At 42.8% G+C, this 22,475-nt stretch overlaps 1 protein-coding gene and 1 long non-coding RNA gene across 10 annotated transcripts in view; one reads left to right on the top strand and one right to left on the bottom strand.

Annotated features, from left to right (window-relative positions):
- Positions 1–16,082, top strand: part of LOC141424077 (uncharacterized) — a 28,928-nt gene extending 12,846 nt beyond the window's left edge. The window contains exons 3-4 of the long non-coding RNA XR_012448905.1: positions 1,777–2,407; positions 15,760–16,082. This is a non-coding gene — a long non-coding RNA (uncharacterized lncRNA). The remainder of the gene's footprint in view (positions 1–1,776; positions 2,408–15,759) is intronic.
- A 126-nt stretch (positions 16,083–16,208) lies between these two features.
- Positions 16,209–22,475, bottom strand: part of Parp11 (poly(ADP-ribose) polymerase family member 11) — a 46,341-nt gene continuing 40,074 nt past the window's right edge. For 7 of the 9 annotated variants that reach the window (XM_074076255.1, XM_074076249.1, XM_074076253.1 and 4 more), the window contains 2 exons: positions 20,893–21,044; positions 16,209–19,043 (listed from right to left, as the gene is read on the bottom strand). In XM_074076255.1, coding sequence (XP_073932356.1) covers positions 18,727–19,043; positions 20,893–21,044 — 469 coding nt within the window. In that variant the 3' untranslated portion in view covers positions 16,209–18,726. The remainder of the gene's footprint in view (positions 19,044–20,892; positions 21,045–22,475) is intronic. The other 2 variants (XM_020183450.2, XM_020183449.2) reach the window with 2 other exon arrangements.

Genomic DNA, 22,475 nt, shown 5'->3' with positions numbered 1-22,475 from the left:
GGGTGCTGAGTTCTAGTCCTTCCTTCCCGTTTCCCCTAGTTGTAGGGGCAGTGGCCACTTTCTGCTGTTAGTGGCCTGTCCACCCTGCGGAGTTCTCTTTTACTTCTTTAGTAGGTGACAACACTTCATGTAGTCAGCAATTATTTTTGGGGGTGGGAGGCAGCACTAGGGCTTGAACTCAGGGTCTTGTGTTTGCTAGGCAGGTGCTCTACCCTTTGAGCCATGCCCCCCAGCCCTTTTTGCTTTAGTTATTTTTCAGATAGGGTCTTATGCTTTTGTCTGGGGATCTGGACTGTGATCCTCCTTCCCTTCCTCCTGTACAGCTGGGATTACAGGCCTGAACTATTACACCCGCTTTATTGGTTGAGATGGGGGTTTTGTTAACTTTCTGCCCTGAACTCCAATTGATACAACACCTAATGATACTTTGGTATTAGATTTTTACTCTTGAAGGACAATGGCAAGAATAGAGGAGTTTTGTTTTGTTTTTTTAAAAATAGATGTGTGTGTGTCCCTGCCACTAATGTGGGCTTGAAAGCAGCGGCATGGCAGCACTGGGTAAAAGCACTGCAGCTGAAGCCGATTGGCTTTGTAACTTCTAAGCTGTGCCTTTGGGCTCATTGTCTTTGTTCCTCAATGTCCTCACCTGTAAAATGGGGATCAATAGGTTTACCAGATAAAACACAACATGCCCAGCTAACTTTGAATTTCAGAGAAACCAGAGCTCATTTCTTAGGATAAGCATATATTGCATGGACACCCATCTGTGCTTTTCCTTGCTGAGTTTGGGGACCCTAACATGACTTCATAAGAGGCTAAATGAGTTAATCTGTGTGAAGGACCTGGAACAACTTGACATATAACAATCACCCATAGTTAGTGATCTTTTTTTTTCTTTGCTGTGCTGAGGATCAAACTTGGGGCCTTGCTTGTGCTTTACTTCCCAGCCACACCCAGCTCCCAGTCACCCTTCTATTTGATGGTGCAGTGTGCTGGCACCTTTTCAGGGACACACTGCTTTGACTTACAATGATGTGGCTTTGTTTACTGCTCCCTCTACCTGCCTTGCCCCCACCCCGCTTCCACCCTTGAAAGCAGCAAGGCCAGGAAGTCTCAGGCAGGCATGGTCATTGCTTAGGTCAGAGTGTACATCTGATCTGTGGAAACTCAACCACAGACTGGACATCCATCCAGGAGACAGCTCGACAGAAAGGAATCTGTCCAGTAACAGCAATAGGAATTAGAGGCCAATCAGAATGTAGGTTGGAGAATATGGAGGGAATGGATTGGAAAGAGGGGCAGACACACAAAACTGGGGAACTTAGTCAGGAGAGATACTTGGAAGCACAGAGAAAGGAGCAGGTCGGGTGTGGTGGGGCATGCCTGTAATCCCAGTTCTCAGGAGACTGAGGCAGGAGGATCACCAGTGTGAGGCAGGTCTTGGCTACATAGTGAGAACCTGGAGAGGGGAAGGAGGGAGGGAGGGAGAGAGGGAGGGGGGAGAGAAAGAAAGAGAGAGAGAGACAGAGTGTGTGTGTGTGTGTGTGAGAGAGAGAGAGAGAGAGAGAGAGAGAGAGAGATATTTTCAACTTTTAATCCTCACTGTCCCTAAAATATCTGTTTTCTCCCTCTCTCTCTCCCACTCCCTCTTAGAAGACCTTGGGAATGCAGGAGGACCTCATGTAAGATAAGGAACAATGTATTACTCAGCCATGTTCTCAGGATAGTAAACTATGAGGTGGGGAAACTTTCCCTTTTTCTTTCTTTCCTTCTCAGGCACGGAGCTACACGCAACACCTAGTGCCACGTGAATGTCCTAGAGTTTATAATCACGGAAAACTAGAAGGACACGGGAATGTATAGGACAAGCAAGACATTCACAGTTTAGGGCAGTGAGAGTATAAACACCGTGTTTTAAATAATGTATGAATGTGTGATCCCGCGTTCGTGCCCATGTGGGCAGACAGACAGACATGTGTACTGAAGACACACGGAAGCGAAGTGGATCCACCCTATCGATAATAATTACAAGGCAACCAGACAGCTGCCCTCGGATGGATCACGGACCGTTCTGTGATTCCTACGTTCTGGGAATGACTCAAGGTCACATCAAGAGGACACAGGGAGCGGGACGTGTGAGGAGCAGGCACCAGGAGGTAAAAGAACAATTCGGACTGACAACCGCGGTGGGACACTCAGCGATTGCACCCTCTAGAAGTGGATGAGGTCAGGAGCACTCACTGGCTCCCGTCTGATTTGACGCTCAGTGCTGACAACTGCGCCCCGTACACGCAGGAGCACTGGAGGACAGTTATTCCTCGTTTCAAGAACTCAGTGCCATTTTCTCCCCGCCTTCATCTTCTTGTTCACACAAAGGACTATGCACAGGGATCCCCGACTGAGGAGGGTGAGTATAAGTTACAAGACTCTCTCCCCAAACTTCACCCCGCCTAAGCCCTTCATTCTAAATAGCTACTGGTTTCAGAGACATATCCCGCCTTTTTGACATTGTGACCCTTATGATGCTATGAGGGGGTTGTTGCAGTGAGTGATGGAAAGCTGCTGTTTGTTCACACATCTGAGCCTACCAGGGGCCAGGTCCTGTTTATTTACTTGGTACTCAGGCCCAGGCTGCAGCCTACACACTTTCCATATACTAACTCATTTAGCCATCACCACAGTCTTGGGAGAAGGTCCTATTTTACTGATGAGGAAACTGAAGTGGGGGAGAAGGAAGCAGGATTTTTTAAACCCAGGCTACCTGGCTCAGAGTCTATATTCCTAAGCATGACTCCTTGCTACCCTGGATACAAATGGACTGCAGGCATAGGCCTTATCAGCAAAGAATTTCAAAATCAAGGGAGTTCCAGAGTCTGTTATCTTTTCAAAATGGACTCTCTAAGTTCCAGCTCCTCTTGCCCTATCATCTCTTAAGCAGGAAGGTGGCAGAGGTTAGTAACCAAGAGAAGGGCTGCTGAAAATAAACCCGGGCTCCTTGTACCTCTTCCCACTATAGAACCTGCTGACACTGGCGCTACGTGATAACTGGACCATTTTCTTGGGTTTTGTAATAGCAAAAATTCAACCTAGGGTTATTGTAGGTGATCTGATCCAAAAAAATGGTATACAGATTAAACCACGCTTTCCTAATGAATCACACGACAATTGCAGGGAGAGAATTTATTGCTTTCTTAAAAAGGAGTCTGGGTGCTGAACACACTTGGTAGGAAGCAGATTTGCCAGGAGAGCTCAACACAGAAGGCCGGAGGGCAGCAAGCACTAGAGGTTTAAGTATTTGCTATTTCTGACATAGCAGAAAAACACACCACAGCCTTTAGATCAGGTCTGATCACAATATCCCCCACAGTGGGTTAATGATCCAAGATGAGAAGGGGAAAAGAGACAGTCAAACTTCATATTTTACAGAGATCCTATTCCCAGTCATTCAGATTTCAGAAAGGGACAGATGAAAATTAACTCTGCCCAGGATGAGAGACAATTACAGGGTCCAAAGTATCTCTGTAGCTTCTGGCTCCAGGCAGCCAGTCCCTCACCCCAGTGGATAGCTGGGGAACCGCCTGTGTTTTGCAGGTTCTAAGCAATAGCTGGGGTTAGTCAGGCAGGTGTGCGTGGGCAGCTGGGATGCCATGACTGATCTTCAATGTAGGTGGAGTGTTCAGTTGCTCATACATCAATGTCTCACTCACTCCACTAACAAGGGTTGTTATCCCCTCATTGGAGATTAATGTCTTTGTGTTCTCCTTCTTTCAATCTTTTAATGTTTCTGTATATTACTGAGTGAGAGAAATTATATTGCATTGTGTTTAGGTGCTGGGGTTTGGCATCAGGCAGATGTGAGTTTACTTTCTTATTAGCTATTTGACCTTGGATTTCTCATAGTCTTTTGAAGCTTTCACTGACTTTCATGTGAACTTGTGATGATGATGCACAGTCCCTCGAATTGTGAGGTTTAATGGAAATAATGTATAGAACGAGAAGTTATTATTCTGTGATTAAGGAATTCACATTCAGGCATGACTTATAAGATCTGTGTTTCCAGCTAAAGGTGAAATGGAGTAGTAACAACTCAAATAAACCCAGTCTACTAAAAGTTCTGAGCTGAGGGCTGGGACTGTAGCTTAAGTGTTAGAATGCTTGTCTAGCAAGCACAAAACTCTGAGTTCAAACTCTAGTACCACTGTGGGGAGGGGAGATAAGACAAGTTCTGAGCTGAAAGAGATTTTGGACAACCCCTGGGATAGGAAGGGTGCTTAAAGGAGGAAGAGGGTGGGAAAGAAAAGTGGGGAATTAGAGAATTCCAAGACAAATTTCAATTTCATCTGAATTTAATTAGGTGACTAACAAACCTTTCTCGTGTCTACGATGAACAAGGCATCCTGTCGTCCTAAAAACTGTTAAGAGTCTGATAGGGAGATAAGGTCTGAAACCACATTGGCTAAGTTTCCTGAGAGAGCACATCTAAGGAAAAGCACACTGTGCCTGGAGAGAAATCAACCACAGGTGGGTATGGTATAACACCTATACCTGGAAGGTGATCTCAGCATTTGCCTCTTTCCTGTTTGTTCAAGGTCCTCTGGGAAAGCAATTTCAAGCCTTCCTTTTGGCACCAATTCTGTGTCTCAAACTGTCACAGACTCTTCTTTCTGATGTTTAGCTAAAACATCTTCTGCTATACAGTGCTCCCTGGTCATTTGTACTTTCACTTTCTGTGATTTCAGTAACTCACAGTCAAATGGAGTCAAATTCAAATGGAGTATTTGGAAATTATGAAAAATTTCCTAAATAATTCTTAAGTTTTAAACTGAGTAGCCTGATGAAATCTGTCCTGCCTGGGACATGAATCATTCCTTTGTCCCGTGTATCCCTGCTGTATATGCTACTCACTCCTTTATAGTCACTTGGTAGCCATGTTGGTTGACTCATAGTTGCACAGTGCTTTTATTCAAGTAACTCCTATTTTATAATAATAATGGTACCAAAGTGAAATAATGGTGCTGGCAATTTTAATGTGCCAAAAAGAAGCAAGAAATTTCTTCTCTAAAGGAAAAAAAAATCACATGCAGAGATTGCTAAGATCTACAGAAAGAAGAAATCTTCTGAAATTGTAAAGAAGGAAAAAGAAATTTGTGGTCATGTTGCTGTTGTACTTCCAACTACAACATAACTACAAGTTATGGCCACGGTATGTGATGCGTGCTTAATGAAAATGGGAAAGGCACTAAATTTGTGGATTGGAGACGTGAACAGAAATGCGTTCCAGTTAGTGGCAATCAGGCTTAGTTCTTTCTATGGTGTCAAGCGTCCACTGAGGGTCTTGGAACACATCCCCTGAGGGTGAGGGGGCTTCAGTTTAACCCAGTTCCTCTGCTCTGTTCTCAAAGTCAGAGAGCAGCTGGATCCCGACTTTTGTGTAATACCCTTCTGGGGGTTGAAGACTTTAAGCTCCTCTGGATCTCTGGATACACCATTCATCACGGATCAACAAGAAAACAGGATGCAGACACTGTACTTCATGGTGTCATGGCAAATGGGCTCCTGTGGGGATGTGGGGACAGGCAGGACAGTACGTGTTGCCTTTGACCACAGCTAAGACATTGGGGTAGCAGCTGCAGGCTGGCCAGTGGCTTTCTCCCCAAGACAGTAAATAGATCATGCTCCATCCTGAGAGACACATCATCTCTACTGAGACCCACAGGAACTGATGCCAGAAGAGGACAAGAGCGGTTTGCTCCCTGTGCAGATGATCAGCCACCTTCTAGGGAGAGGTATGGTAGAGGAGCAGTCAGGAGAGAAATCAAGACTGTATTTTAGATTAGTTTAAATTTCATTGCATACTCTCACTTATCTAAAACGACTCATCTATTTATGTAGTAACCATGTTTTTTTTTTTGTGGGGGGGGAGGACTGGTGTTTGAACTCAGGGCCTCATGCTTGCTAGACAGACACTACCACTTGAACCATGCCTACAGCTCTTTTTGCTCTGCTTATTTTGGAAATAGGGTCTTGCTTTTTGTCCAGGCTAGCCTGGACATCAATCTTCCTACTTTAAGCTTCTCACTATAGCCAAGATGACAGGCACATGCCACCAAGCCCAGCCTTTTTTCTGTTGAGATGGGGTCTCTCAAACTTTTTTTGCCCAGCCTGGCCTGGAACTATGACCTCCGGATCTCAGCCTTCTATGTAGCTTGGGATGACAGGAGCATGACACTGCATCCAGTTATTGGTTGAAATGAGATCTCATAAACCTTTTTTTTTCCCCAGGCTGTCCTGGAACCATGATCCTCTCAACAGCAGCCTCTCCAGTAGCTAGGATTACAGGTGTGAGTCATGAGCACCTGGCTTTAGCTGGCTGAGAAGCAGAGGACTAAACAAGCAAAGGACTCACCTTGAGTGTGCCTTTCACCTGCAACCCAACCAATCCAAAGGCCAATACAGCACACCAATATGTTCCTTGTTCAGAATCATCCTGGGGCCAGTGCCAAATGATCAGAGGCCACCCTTATAGTCCAGAGCCTAATGAAATTATTCAAAATTACCCAATCCTAAACTTGCTTAAAATCCTAAACTTGCCTCCCTTGCCTCACCCATTCCTTCCCTGGAAAAACACTAGAAAGGCTCCAGGCCAAGCTTTCCTATTCATAGCATGTCCTCTTCTCTTGGGATGTGTTCAGTAACAGAACTTTTTCAATGCCATTGGCCTCTCCAGGTTTGTCACCTTATATTGTTTAAATAGAATGGGTATTGAAGTCCCAGTGGGCTGCTATGACAAAATACCCGAGACTGATTAATTTGTAAAGAACAGACATTTATTTCTCACAGTTCTGGAGATCAAGGTGCCAGAAACTTCTGGTGAAGGCTTGCTGTGTCCTTGCATCACAGAAAGCAAAAGAGAATGAATTAAATCCCACAAACTCTTTTTATTGTGGCATACTGCTCTACCCACATGATCTAAATAACTCCCACTAGGCCCTTCCTCTCAACACTGTTGCACTGGGGGTTATGTTTCCAATACATGAATTTTATAGGGGAGTTTCAAATCACAGCAGCACTGGGTAAAATCTTGCAATAATTTATCAGCTCTTAAACCACTTCAAATGATAGCAATTTTAAACCACACCCTACTTAATTTATTGGGGTATTAAAACCCATTGCTGAGACAGCAACTTGCAAACCAAGAAATGCTTTGTTATTTGCAAATACTGACCATTACGCTTCCTAGCATTTTGTTATACTTCTTTCCCAGAAACTTGGTATTTTGTAGACATCAGCTTTCAAGAGGTATTCGAAGGTAGATCATTTGTCATTTGCTGTCTAATGGAGTCTGTCAAGAACTCTGTGAAAAGAAACTGGATTTTTTGTTAAGCCCAGTGTTTACACTCTGCAAAGTATGGTTCCTCGCTGTCATCAAAACAAAGAATATCCTTAGGCATACATCTCAACTACTGGTATCCCCCTTCCTTTCTTACCTTCCATCCTGTACCCTCAGTGTCCCTCAATTCCTACCCAAGGTTCTTTCCAGGGACTTAACACTGAAGGATGAAAGAGCTTTGCTCTGATCTGCTTTCCTTTGGCAACAGAATCCAGGAGTGTCTTGTTTGCATTAGAGCTTGTCTCCTGAGACCAGAACGATGAGGGCCTTCACATAAAGCAAATCCCACTTTGCAGCCAGAGAAACAAAAATCTTGGCTGAGCGCTCAGGTAAAAACCATTCACTGAGGCACAAAGTGAATTCAGGACTTTTGACCTCTAGACAATCAATGGGGATCCTGGGCAGTGATGTTTGTTATAGACTGAATGTGTGTGCCTTCCCAAATCCAGATGTGGAAATCCCAGGTAGCCCTCAGTGAGATGGCAGCTGAGCGTAAGACCTCTGGGAGGTGATTAGGCCATGAAGGTAAAACCCTCATGAATGGAATTAGTGCCTCGATAAGGAGGCATGAGAGCTTGCTTGCTCTTTCTGGACTCTGTCATGCAAGTATACTATAAGCTAGCCATCTACAAACCAGGAAATGAGCCTCACCAGACATGGGATCTGACAGCACTAGATCTTGGATCCCAGCCTCCAGAAAAAGAATACATTTCTGCTCTTTAAACCACCCAGTCTGTGGTGTAAAATAATTTTCTTCCTAAAAAGTGGTTGCCAAGTCTGGCAAAAAGTGGAGAGATAGATGAAATTATTATTATATTATTATTAGGGGCTGGGATTGAACCCAGAGCTTCCCACATGCTAGGTGTCTACTCTACCACCGAGTTACACCACCAGTCCCTGAAATGACCTTTTACGAAGCCTATCAGCCTGACTGTGCTTTCCAATGCTATCCTCTTACAGGACATTAAATGTATTAAATGACACATTCAGATACATCTAGGTTACTGTACGTCCTTGAATATTCACTGGTACCCTCTACACTTGCCCAATAGTATAAACACTTTTATCTCCTCTTGGGCAAACTGGTTTTTGGATGGCACAGAGTCATGAGGGATAGCTAATAGTTGAGCAGTGGAATTGAGACTTAAGAGTGAAGATGGAATAGTAGTTTAATACCAGTAAGACAAAATTTAACAGGAACACTCTTCCCTGCCTTGAGTCCCAGCCCCTTTCCCAGTGAAAGGACTTTCAACCCTACTTTACTTTGTGGTTTAAACCCTGCATTTTCCATGTCATTAAATATTCTTCGGCAAGATCACTGTCACAGGCACATGAGTGCAATATCATATAGCTAACGTTCCCTGTATTGGGCCAGTATGATTATTTACAATATAATGATCATCCTTTTGTATGAAAAAAATAAATTTGAGCCAAACATAAAGGGTCAAATATTGAAACCCTGTAATTATATAGGTTTTTTGTTTTGTTTTGTTTTTCTAGGGAAAAAGCCATAGGATTTTGTTGTGTAAGTGCAGTATTTCCCAGAAGTGTACCCAGTATGGTGTCAGATCAGGGAGGTTTGGTTCCAGCACATTCTGTGCTGTCCACATTCTATCTGGAAGGCTGTGTCTGCTCCAGGTGCCACCATTCACATGACATGTAAGCAGATACTCAGAAGAGTTCTGCAAACTGTGCTGTCAGAAGAAGGATGGCAGGAAGAAGTGAGAGATTTAACCCTAAAGAAGAGACGACCTAAGGTGATCCGATCTTAGATTTCAAATGTAAGACAGAACACTTCTGGATGACACAAAAGCACGAGGATGGCTAATAGTTGAGTGATGAAGACTGGACTTCCTCCAGTATCTGAAAGCTCTAGGAGGCAGATTTAAGATGTGACCTAGAGCAACTTTTCAAAAAGCCAGAAAGAAAAAAATAAAGAAAATAACAATAAAATAAATAAAAATTAAAAAGCCCAAAACTCATGACATCCTGCTGGACTTCAATGTACTACCTTCTTCCCAGGGAGGAGTATGAGGTTGGGAGAATGGCCAAAGTCAGCAGTGGCCTGGGTGCGGCAGCTGTCCCTCCTCCCTTGCATACTTTTGGATGTCTCCATCTCCAAAGGTCCATCCTTGGCCCCTCATTGCTTTCCACACTTCTCGTGGGTGGACTCAGCCATGTTCATGGCTTTAACACTTATGTAAAGAAGACTTTAAATCTGTCTTTAGTCCAGCCTTTCTCTGGAGCACCACTATCTCCTGCAGAAAAGTCTTCTGAAATGTAATGTATCAAGATCACAGTTAACTGTCTTCCTGTCTTCATTACTCAGGATTCTTGCATGTGTCAGAAACCCAACACTAGCTAGCTTAGGCAAATTGAGTAACTTAATGGTTTATATTAGCCAAACCATGGCAAGGATTATGCCAGTTTCAGGATGCCAGGAACTGAAAGGCACCCAGAACAGATTCCTTCATTTCTCTCATCTGCTTCTGTGTTAATTTTGCATTTTTTTTCTTAAAGACCAGTACATCAGAGTGTTTTCAAGATTGTTCCCATCTCACCCTGTCAAATTGGCTCCTCACATGGACAATGAAGGTGTGAAGTTTGGCTAGTGCCTCCCACAAGACCAGCACAATACCTCACTTTCCCATCCAGTAGAGCCTATTATGACGTACACTGCACTGCTCCATACATTTGGGGCACTTTTTTCAGAATCTAAGTACACCCATGGGGCCATTTTCTGCTCGTGAATGTCATCTGATCCATGTGGACACAGGGGGAACAACTGAGAAGTGACCCTATGGGCCTTATGGTCCCCTCTGCTATCATTACTTTTATTACAATGGATTAGACGGTCAAAAGCCGTCTGGCAACATGGAGGGCCAAAGTTCTCCAGAACAATCCATGCTACTCTGAAAATGCCCTCTACCTCTGCCATTTATCCTTTACTTCTGCATGTTTTGCGTACTATTTTGTTTTTTGTTTATCCTCCATTTTGTGGTCCAACTCTGATCCTAGTCCAGAAGGATTACCAGCATAAGATCTTTGCAGAATTAGCATCTTATTTCTATTATGAAGTCCTGTGAGAGTAAAGGGGGGAGCAGAAGCTGTGTATCACAGGAGCTTGGAGCTGGAAGGGATCTTGAGCTTCCCCCACCTCCATCTTACAAATTCAGAACCAAGGCCCAGGAGGAGGAAGTAACCTGCCAATTTGGAAGAACAGTTAGGACTGGATTCAAGGTAGACTAATTATTTACAAAAACAACACATATAAATGTGGATATTCAAGACATTGGGGTAGGTGCCAACAGAAACACATCCCTGGAGGAGTTTATGGAACAATGACATGGGGATACATAACAGGGGTCTGTGACAAACTAGAAGCTACAAAGTATTAGGTAGCTCTTGTTGCTTCTGCTGGAGTTGGTAAAGAAAAGGTACAAGGGCTAATCTAAAACCTTCCTCCCCTTATCCACAATCCTGCCATCCCCCAGTCCACTCAGAGTTGTTTGGGTGGCATGACAGAGGGCCACTGAGAAGCCAGGGGAAGGGGCAGGGAGGACTCTAAATCACAGATGTCTTAGTTTACATTGCTGGCCTTCCTCTTGCTGGGTTTTTCTCTCCTGCACCCAAATTCTTTATGGTTCAGGCAAAGGATGGTGGAGAGATCTGACTTCACGACTATGTGGGGTGACTTAGCCATGGCCTTACAGAGGCCCTTCTCTTGGAACAACCCAGCTAGTGGTAATTAATGAATCTAAGTACTGAGCAGCTAGCATATGTCACAGGCTCAGAGTGCCTCAGGTAATTCTCACAACAGCACTAAAAGGTGAGGGACCAGCAGTATGGAGAAGTTAAGTCAACTTTTATAGGGCTACCCAGCAACAAAGTAGCAAAAAAAAGGTCTGTACACCAGGATGGTCCTACTCTAAAGCTTTTCGTTACAGTACAGTGCTTTCTAAACACAAAATTCCATAACATGTATTTTTTGAAATGTAAATCTCATGATGCATTTTTTTAATGACTATCTTGCATATATGTACACAGCATGACAGTTACACTGAGAGATAGATCACTGGGTTAGAGATCACAGTGCAAGGGTGACATTGAAACACATTGAAACAGGCACTCAGATCCTCCTATCTTCCACAGTGGCAAATTATTACCTGATCTCACCTTGGCTTTGTAAGAGTGGTATAAAATCACACCTTTAACAATTTGTAATGTACCAACTTGAACTCCTCAGACTTTAAGGAAAGTATTTTGGAAATGTGAGACTGACATGTCAAGGGTTCCACTTTTGAGCTGAGTTCATTGCTCATTTTTCTGATGCCCATTTTGTAAAGAGCATAGAATATCACTGAATCTGAGTGTATCTGGTGTTCTGAGTGTTAACTCTGCAACTGTGAGAACCTGATCATTCTATGTGCACCGAGGAGGGTGGAGAAACATGGAGGCTGTGCAACCTCAGGGTGATGTACGGCACAGCCAGGAGGCAGGGCACAGGTAGGTAGAGTTGGGAAGAAGGCAAGGAAGATGCTAGAGGACTGAGGATTGTCAGAGAGAGAGGGAGGGAGAGAGAGAGAGAGAGAGAGAGCGAGCGAGAGTGTCTGGGGATGCAGGAGAGTTAAAGGCTTAAAGGGTGACTCATCAGTAACTCAGAAAGTACCCAACATTTCTTTTTTAATGCTGAGTTAAATCAAATCTCTTATGAGGAAACAAAGGAAACAGAATTTGATGTTAGTATGTGATATGGCTGTTTAGGAAGAATTTACAGGAGGCAAAGTTCTAAGACATTAGACCATGTGACTATTGGGAAGTGGTCTGCTTGTTCTAGCAGACCACTAGGTAAAAGGGATAAAGTCCTAACTAGGAAGATTTGACCAGAAGCTCTTGCCTGATGGCAGGGAAACTGTTTGGATAATTTCTGGGGGCTCCTTTTACCCCATTCTTTACATTTCGACCCTGGCTGGGCTCCCCCAGAATTTTGCTCTGCCAGTTCTGAGGTGAGATGCTGCCACCTAGTGGTGACTGCTCTCATGCTCATTAGGAAAACTCTCAATAACCTAGTCTCTGCCTTGTACTAATAAACTTAACTAGTAAAGCCATGCAGGAAATGCACTCAACATTAAATTATGTCTTGAATTAAAATATTCTTTAGAGAAAAGTAAAGAATGTGAGTCGGTGGCACAGCATTGGAATGAGAGTTCAGCATTCACTTACACCATCCATGGGCTGCCTGGGGATAGCTGTGACAGCGACCACGCAGTGAACTTGCTTGGAGCATCTTTAAAAGGGTATACTTGGGCCCAAGTGCTGGAATCTCTGGGGAGGGAAATTACAGACCCAGGAAGGAATCAATATCCTAACATCTGCGTTGCATTGTCCACAGCAGGTAGGAGCTCCCTGTCACTGGAAGGATCCAGACACAGGCCAGAGTCTGTGGGAAGCTGAAGAAGACATCATGCCGCACACAACTGATTGTAACAGACAGCCTCCAAATCACCTTTCCATCCTAGCCTTGTGCTTCTTCATGGCAGGGTTCTTACCACTGTGTCCTCTGGTACACTGTGATGTTTTGTTGAATGAATGAACATATTCACTTACTTTTCCATGGAGGAAGAAATCAGCCCAAATAAAATTCAGACAAAGAAAGGACAGCTGCTGACATTTAGAAATGGCCTGGCGCTCACAGCTAAGCCATGCTGTTCTGTAGCACTTAAAACTATCTCGCTGAAAACTACCTCAGACAAGGTTACTGAAACCACAAGAAAATGAGACAAGGCAAGGCCACTTCATAATTTCGTCAAAGCACAGACAAAAAATAAGGTCACTGTGCCACCCACAGAATACCAAACACCACTTCCCTCCACCAAAAGGACTGACCGTCTTCTTTTTATCAATGACAGCGTGTTCCCAGCCTGTCTTCCCTCCTAGAGATAAGATCCATAGACATATCAAATGGTAGAACTGCTTTCTGCCAGCATCCGATCTAGAGTGAAATCTTCCCCCAGACCACCGAACAAAGCACAAGTCCTATCACAAATTCTCACCCTTTCCTGAAATAGCTACCATCCCCTGCTGCGTGTCCTCTAGCTTGTTTACCTTACAGAGCTGCTCCTGATAGTTTTTGACTGAAAGGCACTGAGAGGTAAATGCTAAGGAAAAAAAACAATCTTGCCGTAAGGCCAAGGGCAACAAGAATAACAGGTACCAGAACTCTGGAGGGCTGGGTGAGGCCTGGCACTTCCGGGAACAGGAGAGGTTTAGTATTAATCTCTTCCTGAGACTTGGGCCAGGCGTCATCCAGAGCTTTGTACTACTCCGTCTCACTCCCACAAACACCCTCTGGGGTACACCCTATTATTACCATCCCGTGTTACAGATGAGGTGACAGAATAAGAGAGGCTCAGGAACCTCCCCAGGTGAGACAGCTAGCCAGGAGTCAGTCTGGACAGATTCCAGAGCCCGTGCTTCGATGAGCAAGGTTTTCAAGGTAGAGGGGAAAGAGTGTGTGAGTGAATGTGTGTGTGTGTCCGTCTGTCCATATGTTCTGGGGGAGGCAGGAAGGCATGAGGCCTGCAACAAGAATGAACCCCTGGGCCGGACAAGCATCTTGGTTCTTTTAGTGAGGTGCCACACTGTCTCCTCCTTCCACACACCCCTTAGGGACAGTCCAGGCTCCCGTAAGGCTTCCAAGCCAGGTATAGGCGTTGGGGGTAGACATTTTGGTGGCATTGACTTTTGATAATAAAACACGTTCCAGCTTGTCACAGCTAATTTTTTCTCAACTAGCCAAGGCCAGACATGGCACAGATGGAAGTGGCCAGAAGGATATAAAATCACCCTTCACCTCACTAATACCTACAACTCCCACCTCCACATTCAAATGTCATTTCTAGGGAAACCTTCCCTTCCTGCCTTTGCCCCAGCACTCACAGTGAACTTCCCCTTGTTCCAATTCAGTGTTCTCCTGCTGACTTTAAGTTCACAAGAGCAGAGGCCATGTTTGACCTGTTCACTGCCTGACACACAGTGTCCAGGAACCAGAGAGATGACCTTGAAAGGGGCATGGGGACACTGATCAATGGCAGAGTTTCAGAGAAAGCCAAGTCAATCCCACTTCATTCCTACCCCAAACCCTTGCTTTTTTCTTTCTTTTTGTGGTACTGGGGTTTGAACTCAGGGTCTACACTTTTAGCCACTCTGCCAACCCTTTTTTGTATTAGGTATTTTTTTGAGATGGGGCCTGCGAACTATTTGCCTGGGGCTGGCTTTGAACTACAATCCTCCTGATCTCCATCTCCTGAGTAGCTAGGATTACAGTTGTGAGCCACAGGTGCTCAGCCACTTTTTTCTTTTTAATTTATCACAATCCCTATGCAGTATTTTCTTGACTCAAAGTCAAAAATCATTCTGGGTCAGATCAGATAGTGCCTAGAAAAATCCAGGTCATTTTTCCTTTTAACAAGAGCTTGACTGGCCTTCCATCAATTTCACCTTCCCTTTGGTGAGTTCCACAGTCACACAAAGCCGAAGTCAGTCAGCAAAGACAGAAATAAAATTCAGATCAGCCAGCTCCCACATTGATGCTTGAAGTGGAGGAAATGGGTTAATGCCAATTTTGAGAGTTAAAAAATACAGAACAATAATGCCTGCAGCCTCTATCTAGCATATGATGTGGCATAATGACCCCTTCAGGAAAAGGTGTCTTTTAAAGGAACGCAAAAACACATGTTTGCAGTCTCTAGATTTATAATTAATATTGAAAAAGCAATTGGAAATAAATTCTGGTTGTGACTCTCCTACTCTAGATGACTGTGGTGAAGTGATCACCACCAGAGATGGAAGCAGTGTGTTGTAACCTCTTGGGAGAGGGTATGGCAAAACTATAGGGCTGCAGAGCACACGAATGTCTTTGGCAGAAACCCCCATGTTCTGATCTCATGAGGAGCCACTTAAAAATGAGAAAGACAAATGCTAAATTCTGAGAGTTAGTTTTAACTGAAAGCCAAATTCTTAGCCTGCAGTGAAAGGCCAGTGATTGGGAGAATCAATCAATCAATCATCGCTCCCCAAGAAGAGAGGAAAATGTGGGCAATAGAGCACATCTGGGGCCACAGAATGACTGCTTCTTGTGTTATTTCTGACATCCTGGAAGGCGACCACAACTACCTGAACAGCTTAGGGACAAAGTTTGTGAAGATGTCACACTTCTCATCACTAATCAAAGCTCAGTTGAATTTTTATCAAGACTCTTAATAATTAGTTCAATGTTTAGACACACTGAGACGTGATTCTAGCGAGTGGAAAACTTGTTCCCATAGGTAAAACTCCAACATTCTAACCCTTGTTTCTGTTTCTCGCAGCTCTCAAATTGGGGTGTCCTTTGAGATGTTCCTTTTTTGCCAGCAGAAGATTATACGGTCAAGAGACTGCAGAAAACACCAGGAGTGGCTGGTGGTTGGGAGGATAGCTGAAGCGTGCTTCCTGTGAGTGCAGGTGCACCCTGCAGAACTGCTCCTCTGGGCCAGAGGGCACACCAGAGGATAGGATGCTGCAGGCGCCAGGCCTTGATCTGTCTGGCATCCTGTATGGCACAGAGTCAATGGTTTTCTCCAAAGGTCATCAGATTAGCTGTTGCTATGATGATTCACACCGAGAACAAGAGATTTCACCACCACCCCCCATCTGCAAGAGGGGTACACGAGAGTGTACGGGCCACAAACTCTTGGAGGGCTCATTAAATTTGAGCTGAAAACTTGTTTTAAATTATGCAAGGTTACACTGAGACACAAATCACAGAAACAAATGTGGCAAACACAGTCAGTCAAGACCAGCACAGAAAGCTTTAATCACCAAATGTAAAAGCCACATATTCATACATTAAAAATGGCTCCAAGTCTCCATCACCACCAATAGTCTAGAAATGAAATGATGTACTCATATAAAACCTTCCTGTTCATAACTAAAAGATTTATGAAACTGCTTTTTATAAACACATTTATTTTTACCCTGAGGCTAGAATCACCAAGGTGAAAAGAAAAGTCACTAGCAATTGGAATTTATTCAATACAGTTTATAGAACCACTTATCACGAATCTGGAATAAGTTCTCTTCACTCTCCCACCCATACTATGTGACGATCAGAGGAAACCGTGTCTGTGTCCAGTCTTACCACACACTGATCAGATGATTTTCCGTTCAGCTCACTGACCAAACAAAGAAAATTTCAACATCAATGAACTCTATACTATCATATTTTAAATTATGTATCAAAATCAGTTCTTTCTTACAAAAGGGAGCTGGCAGTGTCTCAGACAAGAACCTGAGTACAGTGTTCCCTACAGTGGCCACTGCAGTGCACCCTACTTGCCTTCTATCAGCCAATTAGGGAGGCTTAGGGTTGCACAGACCTAACTCTGGGCTCTCAGTCACCTCAGCATAAGTTCTACACATGTCTAAAAGAAAACTAACTCCCAAATACTCCTACAATTACTCCATTCAAGTGATGAGAGATGTACTCATGTGAAATTGGGGAAAAAGACTGCCACATTGAAGAGGGGACCATTTGTATACATAAAAATAGTATTTCAGAATAAAATATTCTGAAAATCTGAATTGTTAATGTTTCTAGCATTATTTTTTGTGAACTGGTCGAGAGCCATGGTGTGCTACCTTTCAAGACAGTCTAAGGACTTTGCATGTTTTTAGAATGTGCTCTTTCTAAATATTCATAACCTACCACCTAAACCTAAACCTGCGGTGGATTCGCACGCAGTTCAGGAAATCTTTATTGCTACTTTATTCAAAAGTACTGTGCCTACAATTTCCTGAGCACCGTGTATTTACTTCTGACTGCACAATTATATGAAGTCTGGGCTATAACAAAAATCTGCTGAAATGTGGCACTTGGAGAATCATCATCCCTAATCCTACTCTATACGTTTACTCTTTCTAGCTGCCTCCTCCATTCAGATGACTGAAGGGAACAATACAGACCTGGACAGTTACTGAAGTTAAACTGCATTCTTCTAACTCAGCCGAAAGTAGGTGAGGATAGCGAAGAGAGAATTTAGTAACATCAAGAGCCAGAAAAAGGTTTTCTGGGAAAGGCTTGGTGCAAGTGCTCTTTTTCAGGGAGAATCATGGAAAAATCAATGTTGGAAAGACACAACAATCATATGGGTAATTCCTCACCCGATACTTGACTCCTATACAGCATCCTGCCAAGGTGTCTAGTCTCTGCTAAACACCAATGAGCAGGCAGCTGGGTCAGCACTACTTAACCTTCCCTACAACAGAAAACAGATGGAACAGGTAAATAAACTTCCATCGAACACAATTACGGACTGTTGCTGTTCAAGAGTTACAGGTTGTCAATTGCTACTCAAAAGCATAAACCGGATTTGCTCCAAGCATCCCAGCCTTACTGCGATCATTCAAAATGAAGAGACACCACTTAGACATTGAACTTTAGATATCATTGTTGAGTAGCTGTGTGTATTGTAGGGAGGCAGATAAAAACATCTTAGAAGTGATTGCGTAGAAACTAAGACAAAGGGAAAATAAATGTGTTAAACAATAAATAAAAGTTGCACTAGGCTTGGTGCAGGAACTGCAGAACCCTGGTGGATGAACTGTGGCTAGTTACAGTCTGCAGCAACTGTCAATTCAGATGTTGGAGACAGAAGGGAATGGTGTGACCCAGTCCTGAGGCTGCTGCCTGCTATCCTAAGGCAAATGGAAGCAGGGCACATCTGGATTTTCTCCTCCTGGCTTTTTTGATAGCACTGAAAATAAGGTCCTTATTTCTTACTTCTCTCAAAGTGCCCAGACTGTTTCAGGGTTTTAAATCCCCCATTCAGAAGACCAACAAAGCAACATGTCGATTAGTGGACAATACTAGAATTCAATTTATAAAAGCATCAGTCCCTCTAATGGGACACATATATCTATATTGATACTTTTTGAACATATATATGAATAAGTCCATTTGAGCTAAAATAATTTTTCCTGATACCACACATAAACTTTAAAGACTCCGTGTGATCATGGTAATTGAGACTCAGCTGGTTCAACTTTGAATGGTATCTTTCACCCCTGCATTAAAATGACAATAGCATTAATTTTTAACAAAGACCATGAGTAACAGACAAAAACAAAACAACAAAAAAACCAACCTTAGAGTCAGTATGTCTTTTTATATGCAGGCCACTTTTGTTCATTTGTTTCAAAAGTATCAGATAATTAACATTTAGTGGCTAGATGACAGGAGAGCAAATCCTCCTGCAAAAAAGAACAAAACTTCTTTGACCATGGAATTGCAAGTGAGATCAATGAAAGTCTATCAAGTACTCAGGATAGATTTGGTTGGCATCAAAAACCACAAAGATCTTTGGATTCCAGGTGTCATCCACACAGCTGTCATATAAGTTCACATAGCTCCCGTCTTTGGAAGGAGGTCGCATATATTTGGAGTCTCCGTTTATGTAATCTCCAATTAGCACTCGAGCAAGAAACATAGACTTATATGTTCTAAACAGATGCCGCTGTTGCAAGCTGACACCATGAATTTGGAATGTGTTTCCATGCTTTATGTCATCTTTGCAGAAGCGACTGGAGTAAGCAGCATCTCTAGCAAAATAGGTTCCTTGAACAAAAAGGACCAAAAAGAGCCAAGATTACTCCTGAGCATATTATTAAACACAAGCAAAAACATTCTAATTGTTAGGAGAACAGACATATGGAATCATTATCACGAAAGTAGATGTGGAACCTCTTCATCTGCAGATTCTAAGAAAAGAATAGAAATCCAGGTGGTGGGGCAGCAGCTGCAGTGTAGACTGCCAGAGGCATAGGCTTGCAGGCATGAACCAGGTCTCCCCAATGCCCTCCAGTGCGCCTGCCAAACTGGAGGTATCAGACTTGTTTTCAAGAGATCTTACAAAGAAACCCAGTAAAGAAAACAGAGGCGGAACCTGAACTTTTAGCCCAAGGACCTCCTGCCCAGTTCCATTTCCTTCTTCAGTTTCCTCTCCCCATCCAGCAAAAGCTCCAGAAAGCACAAGGAAAACTCCACTCTACAGAAAGAATTCACCCCCCAAGAAGCAGTATTTCTATGATATAATATGATCCAATAATAATTCAATAATTATTAATAATTATAATGATTAATAATCCAAAAATTATCTGATAATTCTGGAAACAATAGAACTTTATATCCTGGAAACCTTTCCTGAGAGTTCAAAGCTCTTCCTAGTTGTTGCTATTAAATGTCCTCCCACAGCCCATGTGCTAAAGGCTTGGTCCCTAGCTTGGTGCTATTGGAATGTGGTGGAAACTTTAGGAAGTGGGAAGGCTTAGGTCACTGGGGGTGTGCACTCATAGGGAGTTATAGGACCCTGGATCCTCTTCTTCTTTTCCCTTTGCTGCCAGGAGGTGAGCAGCTTGCCCTAACACGTGCTCTCGGCCATGAAATTTTATCTCAAAATAGGCCCAAAAGCAACAGGGCCAACTGACCATGGACTGAAACCTCCAAAACTATGAGCCAAAGTAAAACTTCCCTCTTTTTAAGTTGATTAGCTCAGGTATTGTGTTATAGTAAGGGAAAGCTGACGAGCACAATTGTTCATGCCTGGGTATTCGGAAGAGTGCTTTCACTCACTCACTGACTAAGTATAAAAATTCACTAAAGTGGGAAACAGCAGAGACTGACATCATTAAGGAAATAATGACTAAAGAATTTGGAAATGAATGCAAAGTCTCAAAATCACCCAATATTGATGGGATTTATTTAAGACTTTTCTGATCCTCTAACAGTTAAAATAAATGGGATGGCTTTTTCAATAATTATTTTAGTTTTCTTTTTCAAAATGTAGCATATCCTGACCCTAAGTGATGGTTATCTCTCTTGCCAGAAGTGAGGCACAAAGGACGGACTAGAAAGGTAAATGTCCATCCCTTACCTTCTGCCATTGTGCTCCTTAAGTTGATTGAGCAGTGGGCAGAAACTGGAGAATGTGGACTTTTACAACATTAGAAATAAGGTGAGGTTCCCCCCACTATTCCTTTATTGCCCTTTAATATTCTCACCCATCATTTTCTAACAAAACCTAAACACTAGTACCTCTACCAATGGACAATGTAATGAACTTGTTTTATTATTCTCTCCACATTTGCTAAAAAGCACTATAGTATACAGGCTTATACACAGAAAGGCCTTATACATGGAAATTATATGTAATGAAAACTTCTATAGCATGGGCATGCAGCCCCATCTAGATGACTGGGACTCAGGGAGCTATTTAATCTGGCAGAAGTGCAAGCCTCATTTCCATCTTGTGTGGAAGAAGTGACTTTTCTGTGGCTCAGATACTCTGGAACCCAGTGTGAAACTTTGAAGTTGATGACTACCAAACTCCTGAGTTACAAATCAATTATCTCCAAAGAGGAAACTCTCGCTTAGGGCTCCACTTGGACCTGGACTTCAGAATAATTACCTTTTCCAAAGAGAGCACCATGTATACCATTTATTCTCCAATCAAAGTTATGAATGCAAATTGCTTCCACAAATTCATTGCTGGTACCATGAAATAGCATTTGTTCATTAATCTGAGGGACACCTCTTTTTTTCTTGAGCTGAGCCTTTTTTCTGAAAACATAATACACACAGACAGAAAAAAGCACACACAGAAATCAGTAGTAAGTGGCATTTACTAATTTTTTTTAAAGAACAAAATTCAACAGAAAGGTTGAAATAAAAATACCCCTTTAATATACATTGTAAGTGACCAAAACAGTTCTGGAAAAGAAACAATTTCAAATGCTCTTGGACACATAAATCATCTTATCAAAAAAATTATATTTAACATTGAGACTGAACGCAAAAATTATACCTAAAAAGGCTGGGGGGGGGGGTTGTAGTTCAGTGGTACATTGCTTGTCTAGCATGCACCAAGCCCTGAGTTTGATCCCAAGCACTGCTAAAAATTACACCTAATTTTACAGATATCCTAGACTATGCCTCATTGTAATAAAAGTATTTGATCACCCAAGCCAGCTAAGCTTTACAGATGCCCCTAAACGTGACTAAACAAATGATGCTACAAAGTTTGCAGTACGGAATTCTTTAAGTTGGAACCACATCTTATTCTTTTTCCAAGAAATTAGAAAGTGTTGGCTGACGTGAATGTAATTTTGAACCTTACGAACATTAAGCCATCTAGTTTAACCTTCTTCCCAGAAGACAAATCTCTTACAATGCATAAAAGGATATTCAATGTAGGATTAACAGTAACAGAAAACACAAAAACTGAAAACCTAAAATTCTTTCACAGAAAATTGAAGTTATATGTTTACATATAAAAGTTAAAATAAAAGTAATGAATGAGCACTATGTCATCAGCATAGTAAATCTGAGAAAATGCTGAATGTGAAAAGAATGCTGCAAAAATAAATAATACTGTGTACTGTACAGATATGCATGCCAGGTAGTAAAAATGATCAAAATATGGACAAGGTATCAAATCAGTTCAGGAAGAAAGGATGAGAGTAAGGGGGAGGAGTAAGCACTCTGCCTGGATCTGGAATGTTCTGCATCTTTGTAAAACCAGGTGTGAACAGGAAGACAACATGACAAGTATTCAATGGTAAATCTGCTTGGTAGGTATATGGGTGTCTGCAAACTATCTGCGGCATTTTCAGTCCTGAAATATTTCATTCACAAGATGTTTTAAGAAGAATCCTCCTTATATCTCCGACATGTCACTGCTTAACGCCTGCTCAGCCCGTCCCCATGCCAAGGGCTCACAGCTCTGCCAGACGGCACAAGTTACATGTCACCTTAGGAAGCACCTCCATCCCAACGCCGAAGCAGAATCTGCTTCCTATCATTCTACTCACTGGCCTTAGTCATTCTTTTCTGAACGCAGAATAATTCAAATCACTTTATAAAACAACTCTAAAGAACCCAAATAACGATGAACAGCTCCCAAGCCTTTTGTTTCTGGGTTAGATACACATCATCTTCCTCATTCCACTACACACACTTTTCTTCACACAGCAAGATTCCAGTCCCTTCTAC

This window comes from Castor canadensis, chromosome 6, assembly GCF_047511655.1.
Source record: "Castor canadensis chromosome 6, mCasCan1.hap1v2, whole genome shotgun sequence".
Classification (NCBI taxonomy): Eukaryota; Metazoa; Chordata; class Mammalia; order Rodentia; family Castoridae; genus Castor; species Castor canadensis.
This window is presented reverse-complemented; position numbering and strand designations above follow the sequence as displayed.